Source organism: Hyperolius riggenbachi, chromosome 12 (genome assembly GCF_040937935.1).
Source record: "Hyperolius riggenbachi isolate aHypRig1 chromosome 12, aHypRig1.pri, whole genome shotgun sequence".
NCBI lineage: Eukaryota > Metazoa > Chordata > Amphibia > Anura > Hyperoliidae > Hyperolius > Hyperolius riggenbachi.
Window position 1 is genome coordinate 5,331,557 of NC_090657.1, and position 11,462 is coordinate 5,343,018.

Here is an 11,462-nt window from a genome sequence, read left to right on the forward strand (position 1 = left end):
TACTGTGGAGTAAGTTTCCCTGACTTTAGGTCCCACTCCTGTGTGTCACTGTGGGGGAAGTTTCCCTGACTTTCTGTCCCATTCCTGTGTGTTACTGTGGAGTAAGTTTCCCTGACTTTAGGTCCCATTCCTGTGTGACACTGTGGGGGAAGTTTCCCTGACTTTCTGTCCCATTCCTGTGTGACACTGTGGGGGAAGTTTCCCTGACTTTCTGTCCCATTCCTGTGTGTTACTGTGGAGTAAGTTTCCCTGACTTTCTGTCCCATTCCTGTGTGTCACTGTGGGGGAAGTTTCCCTGACTTTCGGTCCCATTCCTGTGTGTCACTGTGGGGGAAGTTTCCCTGACTTTCTGTCCCATTCCTGTGTGTTACTGTGGAGTAAGTTTCCCTGACTTTCTGTCCCATTCCTGTGTGTTACTGTGGGGGAAGTTTCCCTGACTTTAGGTCCCATTCCTGTGTGACACTGTGGGGGACTTTCCCTGACTTTCGGTCCCATTCCTGTGTGTCACTGTGGGGGAAGTTTCCCTGACTTTAGGTCCCACTCCTGTGTGTCACTGTGGGGGAAGTTTCCCTGACTTTAGGTCCCACTCCTGTGTGTCACTGTGGGGGAAGTTTCCCTGACTTTCGGTCCCATTCCTGTGTGTCACTGTGGGGGAAGTTTCCCTGACTTTCTGTCCCATTCCTGTGTGTTACTGTGGAGTAAGTTTCCCTGACTTTAGGTCCCATTCCTGTGTGTCACTGTGGGGGAAGTTTCCCTGACTTTAGGTCCTATTCCTGTGTGTCACTGTGGGGGAAGTTTCCCTGACTTTCTGTCCCATTCCTGTGTGTTACTGTGGGGGAAGTTTCCCTGACTTTAGGTCCCACTCCTGTGTGTCACTGTGGGGGAAGTTTCCCTGACTTTCTGTCCCATTCCTGTGTGTTACTGTGGGGGAAGTTTCCCTGACTTTAGGTCCCACTCCTGTGTGTCACTGTGGGGGAAGTTTCCCTGACTTTCTGTCCCATTCCTGTGTGTTACTGTGGAGTAAGTTTCCCTGACTTTAGGTCCCATTCCTGTGTGTCACTGTGGGGGAAGTTTCCCTGACTTTAGGTCCCACTCCTGTGTGTCACTGTGGGGGACGTTTCCCTGACTTTAGGTCCTATTCCTGTGTGTCACTGTGGGGGAAGTTTCCCTGACTTTCTGTCCCATTCCTGTGTGTTACTGTGGAGTAAGTTTCCCTGACTTTAGGTCCCACTCCTGTGTGTCACTGTGGGGGAAGTTTCCCTGACTTTAGGTCCCACTCCTGTGTGTCACTGTGGGGGACGTTTCCCTGACTTTAGGTCACACTCCTGTGTGTCACTGTGGGGGACATTTCCCTGGCTTTAGGTCCCACTCCTGTGTGTCACTGTGGGGGACATTTCCCTGGCTTTAGGTCCCACTCCTGTGTATCACTGTGGGGGAAAGTTTCCCTGACTTTTGGTCCCTCTCCTGTGTGTCACTGTGGGGGACTTTCCCTGACTTTAGGTCCCACTCCTGTGTGTCACTGTGGGGGAAGTTTCCCTGGCTTTCAGTCCCATTCCTGTGTGTCACTGTGGGGGAAAGTTTCCCTGACTTTCTGTCCCATTCCTGGTGTCACTGTGGGGGAAGTTTCCCTGACTTTAGGTCCCACTCCTGTGTGTCACTGTGGGGGACGTTTCCCTGACTTTCGGTCCCATTCCTGTGTGTCACTGTGGGGGAAAGTTTCCCTGACTTTCTGTCCCATTCCTGGTGTCACTGTGGGGGAAGTTTCCCTGACTTTAGGTCCCACTCCTGTGTGTCACTGTGGGGGACGTTTCCCTGACTTTCGGTCCCATTCCTGTGTGTTACTAAAGACAGGACATAGGAAAATCTAATTTGACAAACAGAAAGGCAATAACACAATTGTTAGTATTTGTAACGTATCCAAAATTGTCAAGAAAAAGTTTAAGTTTTGATTGGGCTTACGGAGAGTCTAAAGCCAAAATAATGTCCTCTTTTTATCTTGTAATACTCATAAAGGACATCCGAGGTGAAAATAAACTGATGAGAAAAACAATTGTATCTATCCTTCTCCTAAAAATGACTTTTTTAGATATCCCACATTTTTATTTTATACTTAAATCTAGTTTTTAAGTTTTTACTGTCTCATTGTCTCTGCTCAATGACACTTTCATGGAAGCTTGCCAGAGCTCAAATCTATGAAATATTGATCCTTTTTATCTCTTTCCTGCTCTCAGAAGCCATTCATCAACAGGAGAGTGTTTTATGGCTGTAATTGTTTATCAGTGAGGGTTATGTTATAGTCTGACCCAGTCCAACCCAGACAGAAACTGCCACTTACATACCTGATATTTACCTCTTTCAGGTAGAGAAAGAGAAAAAGGAACACAGCCTAGTTATTTGTGTGCTAGGCACTGTACATACACTTGTCTATCTCATCATGTCACATGTCACTTCGGTTGTCCTCTAAGCATTAAGACCACAGCTGTATTTATGCCCCTGAAAATCCCCGGGTCAAAATTCAGTGGATCGCAAATTCCTCTTCTTGGCAGAGCTGAGTGCAGTAGCTCTGCCTCTAGTCCAGTCAATCTCCGCCTCTCCCCGCCCCCTCAGTCTTCTTTCACTGAGAGGGGCAGGGAGAGGCGGAGACTGACTCCAGAAGAGGCAGAGCTACTGCGCAAAGCGCTGCCTCCCCGGGCAGTAAAATGTACGACCTGAAAGTCATAGAATTTTGCCCCAGGATTTCGGGGTATAAATACATTGTTCTGCCGCGGGGATGTGGCAAAACAGCTGTGGTTTTAATGCTTAAAGTGGATCCGAGATAAACTTTTACTCATTGCATAATTGTGTTCCTTTCATATAGTTTCTAGGGCATTCCTCAAGCCAAATACTTTTTTTGTTCTCTTTTAATACTCTAATACCCTATAAACTAAACAAGCCTCGCCCACAGCTCCTTTTGTGCCTTGGCACTGTAGCAAGGGCTTATGGGAGATCAGTCTGGGCAGGAGGAGGAGGTGTTATTAGGCAGAGATTTCAGTGGCAGAGGGCAGGAGGGAGGAGGAGAGGGGAATGAAGTTTTCACAGGCTGAGGGCTGGAGATGCAGATCAGCTTGCCTGTGTGAAATGTGACAAGCAGAAAATGGCTGCCCTCATTGTATCACAGGAATAAGTAATCAAACTATTGAAGCTGTTTGCAGCTAGATTTGCTGTGTAAGCTAATGTAAACTTTTATAAGATATATAGACTAGTTATTTGTTATAGTTAGTTTTTCATCTCGGATCCACTTTAAGAGTATTACAAGATAAAAAGAGGCTGGTTTTACACTAGGAAGGTGTGTTTTCAGTGCGATACCCCGCCTTATCGCACAAAATGCCTAACATATGATCGTGTGGCAGAGTGCACCGACAGGGACACATGCATAGCGCTGCCCCTCGCCCAGTGATGTACTTCCTGCTGGACAGGAAGTAAGTCACTGGGATTCCCATTGTATCCCTGTCATTCTGCAACATCTTTACATTTCCTGCGTTGCCAATGACTTACATTACTTCTGCTGCTGCCTTGCTGCAGATGTTTGCCGGTAAGGCGCTGTTGACCCCGCTCGGCGGTGTATCAGGCGCGTGACGCGGTAAGTGTGCTAGGCCCCAATACCTTGCAATGCCGTTGCATTACCGTGCGGTAAAACAGGGTGAAGCAATGCCAGTTTACAATGCAAGTGTAAAAGGGCCCGCCTCACTAAAATCCCATGCAATTTGGTAGTCAGTTAGATGTATTTTTTAAGTAAATTAGCTTCATCGATATTCATGCAGAGATTGCATTGTGATTTTTCGCATACAAATGCATTTCAAGCTCGCACACAAAGGTTTGTACAAAAAAAAAATGGAAAAAAATGCATGCTTTTCCCACAAGGTCAAGTGGGAACCTCCCTTACACAACTAGTCAGATCAGGAATAAGTTCAGAACATGTGAGGTGTTGGATGTCAGAGAAGAAGAGAGGTTTGGAGTCCTGGAACTGCAGAAAAGGTTGTCATTCTCAGCACACATAATAAGACATACGATGGCAGAAGCTGCTCTTCACCTTACTAAACGTAACGTGTCCTTGCGAATGTTGATCAGACTGCGCAGAGTTTTCACCGGCTCCTGTGGTGAAGGGGCTGCATAGGGAAACTAAAAGACAAGAGAGAAAATTATAATCAATCATCAAATGTAGATCTTCTGTATATGAGAGCTATGAAGGCAAGGACAACCAGCCAACCAATGGTGCAAGAAGGCCTTCCTCCTAATGGTTCATTTACTAGGGAATTACTAACCGAGGAAAAGCATTTGGGGCACTGAAGTCAGAAGCCCCAACCTGCATGCTTAAAGAGACTCCGTAACAAAAATTGCATCCTGTTTTTTTATCATCCTACAAGTTCCAAAAGCTATTCTAATGTGCTCTGGCTTACTGCAGCACTTTCTGCTATCACAGTCTCTGTAATAAATCAATGTATCTTTCCCCTGTCAGACTTGTCAGCCTGTGTCTGGAAGGCTGCCAAGTTCTTCAGTGTTGTGGTTCTGTGATGCATCTCCCCCCTCCAGGCCCCTCTCTGCACACTGCTGTGTGTTATTTAGATTAGTGCAGCTTCTCTCTGCTCTATTATCTTTTACAAGCTGGATAAATCGTCCTCTGAGCTGGCTGGGCTTTCACATACTGAGGAATTACATACAGGCACAGCTGTCTGCACTCTGCAGGAAGAAACAGCCTGACACTTCAGTGGAAGATAGCTGCAGGGGGAAAGAAACACACAAATGATCTCTTGAGATTAAAAAGGAGGGGTGTATACAGCCTGCTTGTGTATGGATGTATTTTCTATGTGTGGACATACTGTACATCAACCTACTTCCTGTTTTGGTGGCCATTTTGTTTGTTTATAAACAAACTTTTTAAAACTGTTTTTAACCACTTTTAATGCGGCGAGGAGCGGCGAAATTGTGACAGAGGGTTATAGGAGATGTCCCCTAATGCACTGGTATGTTTACTTTTGTGCGATTTTAACAATACAGATTCTCTTTAAGGAGGATCTGTAATATAAGAAGCCCTCTAAGGGATACTAACCTGCATTATTTACCTTGCCTGGCTCCAGTGCGGGTGCAGTAGCAGCTTTCCGTTCAGGTTCAGGCGGAAATAGCTGAACCTGATTGGGTCGAGTGCACTGGAGCCGGGCAATGTAATTATTTACATGTCTTCCCTTTAGGGGCTGCCAGCACTGCAACCGAGGGACAGAGGAGGACAGAGGAGGCCCCATTAGAATCCAGAGGTTCCCTCCTAAGGTAAGTACCCCCTGGGGGCAGCACCGGCTCTAGACATTTTGCTGCCTGAACAAAGTTCCCATTCATTAATCTCACCGCTGGCACTGTGATTGCAGGTTTCCATTGAAACCTTGCGTCACTTCCCTAGTTACAATGTTGCTACTTGTACTTAAACGCTACATAGAATTTTGCTCAGCGGGGACATCTTGTGGCCAAATAGTAACGTACACCTACTGACTTTAGGGGGGGAAAAAAATAAAAAATAATAAAAATAATATCTATGTCAAGAGGGTATATAATTATTAAATAACGGGCTAAAAATTTGTGATGGAGGTAAAACTGAAAAAATGCACCTTTACTTCCAAATAAAATATGGTCATCATACATTATACTAGGGATATAATTTTAACGTTGCAATAACCGGGACAAACGGCCAAATAAAATGTGTGGATTTTAATTATGGTAGCATGAATTATTTTACAACTATAATGGCTGAAACCTGAAAAATAATCAATTTTTTCTTATTATTCCCATTATAATGCATTTAGAATAAAAAAATTCTTAGCATAATGTACCACCCAAAGAAAGCCTAATTGGTGGCAGTAAAAACAAGGTATAGATCATTTACTTGTGATAAGTAGTGATAAAGTTATTGGGGAATGAATGGGAGGAGCGCTGAAATGTGAAAATTCCTCTACCATAAGGTGAAAAATATTCGCGGGCTGAAATGGTTAAAAAAACGCATTGACTTGCATTATAATTGTGATTGCGGCCTTTTATGCGATTTTAATGTAAAACCGCTCAGAAAGCTCTGATGGTCAGAAAAGCTTTCAGAAAGCGCTGGGGCCCGTTCTCACTTGGAATCGCAATCGCTAGTGTTTTTCGATGGGGATTTTACCGCAATTAGCACACTAAAATCACTGTACACTCACGATTTTTGAGCGATTGCGGTTAGTGCTTTTTAGCATACTAATTGCGATCACTCTCGGTAAAATGCTGCATGTAGTGCGTTTTGCGATTGCCGCTAATCGTGGATTGCCAGCGATCGCTGAAATTAGATCACAGGCGATTCGGCGATTAGCAGTAATCACCCGTTAGCCGCTACAGTAAGAACGCGGCCCATAGTTTGTCTACAGCCGGAGAGAAGCTCCTGGAAAACTTAAAAAAAACCAAATAATAATAATATTAATTACTGAAGTTAATCAATTCAGATGCAGTTATTTGCTGTATTATGTCAGCTTTTATGTATAGCAGAGAATTAGTGCAGTGTCTGAGGGAGCGGCGTAGAGCAAACCTTAGTCCGCTGCAGGGATCAGCTGCTCTCGGGGTACCTTCTCACAGAGGCCGCCTGTCAGCTCAGTACAGCTAGAAGGAATGGAGCAGGTCTTGCTGAATCAGCACAATAACTGTAGCAATGCTGACAATGCTTCCTACAGCAGCATCTTCTAGTGACGCTACTGAATGCTCTTATTTCAGGGCTGGTGCACACCAGAGCGGTTCTGGAGCGTTTTTTAAACCGCTTGCAGGGGGAAAACCGCTTGGCTAACGAAAGTGAATGGGATGGTGCACACCAGAGAGGTTCGTTTTTTCCACAAACACAAACTCTGGGAATCGGCCTGCTGTGTAGGGGCAATCACCACATGTCTCTCCAATCAGAAAGAGATCTGCCGCTTGGTCGATATGCCCCTACATCGCAAATACATTGGCCCAGGGCTGTGCATTAAAGGACAGGTCAAGGGTTAAAAAAACACAACAAAATCTACTTACCTGGAGCTTCCTCCAGCCCCTGACAGCTGATCTGTCCCTCCCCGCAGCTCTGCTCCCTGCCGGTATCCCAGGGGCCCCTCAGAAATCCCAGGGTCCCCTCAGGAGGAGCATTTGCAACGGATTTTGCTTGAAAGGTGACAGTCTGATGCGTGGCTGTAGCAGCATTTGATTTGAGGATAACCAATGTGGGGAGAGTGGCCGGGAGTCGGGCCTGACTGCCAGCCAGTCTCCCCTCATGTAACATGTGTATCCATGGGACTTGCCTGCCACCAGGTACAGGTGCCCCGGCAGCAATGGAGAGAAGAAACAGGAGGTGCCCTGGGGTACAGGTGAGCCCAGGTGGGAGTGTGGTAGGAATAGATCTTTCTTATCAGACTTTGGTCAGGGAGGATCTATCTGGTGGTTGGATCTGGTGGCCATCTAGACGTGTATGGCACCTTTAATTGTCCAATCTTACCATCTCTATGCAGTATGACCGTTTACCTAAACAATCTGTTTAACCACTTAAGTACAATACCGACGGAATCCCAACGAATCGTCGCGCATACCCGCCGCAACATCCGCACAGCGGGATCCTCCTGACATAGACTCTGCCGTCTCTATGACGACGGTCATGTGAGCCGGTCAGCTGCTTTCATTGGCTCCTGACCGTGTCTATCAATGTAAGCCTATGGGAGCAGCTTACAATGAAAGACCGTGTATGGGCAGCTGGCAGATTTCTCTCTAACCGTTCAATCAGAGAGAGATTTGTATCTTGGTTGAATCTGCCTGTCATTGCTACATGTATGGCTACCTTATATGACAATACAGCAGTACTGCAGCTTTGCTTCCTATTACTGTATTGTGGTATACGGCTGCCATTACAATGACAAGCAAGCTGGGGCAAGACAAAATGAGTTTTTCTTGTTGACCATTTGTTTTTCTAGTTAAAGTGAACCTCCAGACTAAAAATCTACTCAGCAGCACTGGAAAGGCTCATTTTTAGCTGCACAGAAGAAAACTGCCCGGGCATTTTCCCCGATGCTGTGCAAAGCATGATGGGATTTCTGAAGTCGCTGTTCTCGTTCTGCTGTTTTGGTGCAATTTTTTTTTTTTTACATTTTGAATTTGACATTTGAAGCCTAGCGTGTGCAGCTGGGAGGTGTTATCAGGACACAGGACAGTTGGAACTGTGTCTCCTGCTCCTTGTCACCTCCTTTCAACCAAAAAGATGGCTGCCCCCATGGCAAAGATGGCAGCCCCCATGAAATCACAAACCTTTGCCTGTTCTTTTAAAACAGGGTGGGTAAGAGATTATATTACCCATCTATTCTAATTAACATAACTAATGTAACTTAATGACAGTATGTTTGTTTAGGCTGAAGTTCCCCTTCAAACCGAACCTGAAACTCAGAACTTCCTCTCAGCTCTAAAAGATACACAACAGCATAATAACATTTAAAGAAAAACATTTGTTGCAGCTGATGCAACTCTTACAATAAATCAGTAGTGTGACTACTTCCTGATCTCATGGAAGCAGACGTAGGGTTAACAACCTGTGTTTACAAATTAGCTGCTCTGCCGAGGCAGCCAGCTGACACGGCTGTGAGATAAAATTACAGCTGTGATTAGGGGGGGGGATTAGACAGGCTAAACTCTCTAAATACATACAGGGTGCATTTCTAAGTTTTCCTTCCATCCTGTGCAAGAGTTCAGCTCCACTTTAAGTTGTCTTTCTTACTTGTGAGGCCAGGATTAAGTATTTCCTTATGTGTAGGGGGATGGGCAATACTGCGGAGAAGGCTTTGGGCAGGCTATATTTACCCAGCTATTTCTGTTAGCAGCGCAGGCTCTCCCTCTGTGCTGCCAGTTTGGGGTAAGCAGAATCCGCATCTTACACTTGGTAATGTTTGTTAAACTGACACTGCCAGGTCCACTTCTGGTTGGAGTGATTACATACATACAGATCTCTTTATACACGACCGATTATTGTCCAGACAAGCAGAAAAAACTCCCTATACTCAGATTAAAGGCACAAATCAAAGGAAATTGAGCGTCATTTTCTTCTAAAGTGCCCCAAACGTAATGATGTTGCAGATGAAACTGGATTGCTGCACATGACTGTATGTTAGCAGCAGTGGGGAATGTATATGTCAGGTAAGGCCCCCAGGGCTGGAGAGCTTTGGTGTATATTTAATGTTGTGTGTCAGCCTCAATCAGAGCCTTGTGTTCATACATGACTGCCCTGCGGGGACTGCAGGCTGATGGGCCTGCTAGAGAACGTGGCAAGAAAGCGCCTGCAAACAGAAAAAGCATCGCACAAACACTGTAACTTATCTATGGCAGCCGGGGAAGGGGAAACTAGCTGAAGCAGCAGAGTGGCTATGTGGTTGGAGAGCATTCTAGCCTGCCCGTTCTACAAGGTAAAATCTCAAGGTTGCCACAGCCGCACTCAGATATTTAGGCACCTCTGACGGGTAGCAGGCAAATCGGGGCGCATGCGGCTTCTGGACAAAGCAAGCGCCGCCACAGACTTTAATTGAGAATATTGGGAAGCCGGCGCTTGCTTATCACTTTTCCCAGGATTTTTCTCTGTTTTAAAGACGGGAAAGGTGGCCAGCAAGCGGAAATTTGGTTGCCAGATGGCACCTGGTAATTATCGTTTTGTTTTTTTCATTTTCTTCACAACCAGGGAGAGGTCTTGGAGTTAGGCACCACCATGGGGGGGGGGGGGGAATCTTAAAGTTAGGCACCACCAGGAGGGTCCTAAGGTTAGGCACCACCATGGGGAGTCTTATGGTTAGGCACCACCTGGGGGTCATAGGGTTAGGCACCACCATGGGGGTCTTGGGATTGGGCACTACCGGGGGGGGGGGGGGGGGGGTAGTCATAGGTGTAATGAATAATGAGCAGGCAGCTGCAGCGAACCACGCGGATGCCGCTATCTCACTGGGTAACGCTGCTCCCGTGCCTCGGGCGCCAAAAACGCCGAGGACGGGTCTATCATCTGCACATAGGGTCGCTTTGACGCCGTGCGCCCGCACCGTCGCGACCTTTATGCACATCAGCTGACCTGTGGGTCGGCTGACGTCACGCCAGACGTCCGCCGCTGCTGATTGGCTGGACGTAGGGGGGCGTGCCTCAGGGTCTCCTCGGGCTCTTAAGCCCGGAGGAGTCAGTCGCAACTTGTCTGTTGTTGCGAATACATCATGTTAGCGCTCAGACCTTAGATAGATCCGGTGTGCTTTGATCCGGGAGGAAACCGGGGATTTCACACAGTGATAGGATTTGTGCATTATATTGTTTATTATTTGTTTATGACTCTGGCTCGTTTCTGACTATTCTTACTCTCCAGTGATTCTGTACCTTTGCTCATCTGATCTTGTTACCAACTCTGCCTGAAAATCTTTACCTCTCGATGCTCAGTGATTCTGTACCTTTGCCCATCTGATCTTGTTACCGACTTTGTCTGAAAATCGTTACCTCTCTCTGCTCAGTGATTCTGTACCTTAGCCCAACTGATATTGCTGCCAACTTTGCCTGTTAACCGTTACTTCTCTGCCTCCTGATTTTGTACTGTATCTGCCTGTCTGTTACTGACTCGATTAGTCTGACCTTTCTACTCACCAGTGAGCCCTTGTCACTGGTGAGGTACTCTCTGCACTGACAGTACCCACCAGCTCCTCTGGTGAGGTATAGTCAAATCTGTCAGTATTACTGTTTGCACCAATCACTACACTCAGTACAATAAAGTGTGACTAAGGTCTCGATATTCTCTGTGTTGCTATATTTGTATTATTGGTGATTCTGCAGATCACCAAATAATCAGAACCTCGTTATTGCTGACACCAGTCGTTACAACTACTCTACCAATGACCAGGAGGAGGAAAAAACAGTTACTTGGCTAATTAGCATTATAAGGGAAAAAATCCTTACAGACTCCATATGGCAGTCCGATAAAATCCCTAGATTACCACTTGTGAGAATTACCTGGTAATTACCGCCAAGGATGCCCTTCAATGCAAGGAAAGCATCCAAGCTGTCTTTACATGCAAATATAGGAACTACTACCTGTGGTATGATAGTCCACATTTTAAACCCCTCTTACTGCAAAGAACCCCTTTCTAAATAGATGACAAACTGTTTAAGCTTATTCAGGATAGTAATTGTTGGTGCACTGCAACATGTACGGAAAGTGCCTATACAGATTTTCAATTTGGGGGTTAAGTCTGAGCCCTTACTAGGCTATGCAAAAACAGATATTTTTCCTCCTTCAGGCAACGTGTGGTCAATTTTGCTATGCGCTTTAGGTCATTGTCATGATGGAAGGTGAACATTCTTCCCAGACAGCAGAAAACAAAGCAAGCGCTCACCAATATGGGCCGCATCTGAATGACTCACACCTCATATGCACCGCTTAAATAGCTCAAATGCAC

At 46.0% G+C, this 11,462-nt stretch overlaps 1 protein-coding gene across 3 annotated transcripts in view; it reads right to left on the bottom strand.

The window, feature by feature from the left end:
- The window catches only part of RNF157 (ring finger protein 157), a 171,202-nt gene that overhangs the window by 92,222 nt on the left and 67,518 nt on the right, over positions 1-11,462 (bottom strand). For all 3 annotated transcript variants that reach the window (XM_068263676.1, XM_068263674.1, XM_068263675.1), the window contains exon 4: positions 4,070-4,158. In XM_068263676.1, coding sequence (XP_068119777.1) covers positions 4,070-4,158 — 89 coding nt within the window. The remainder of the gene's footprint in view (positions 1-4,069; positions 4,159-11,462) is intronic.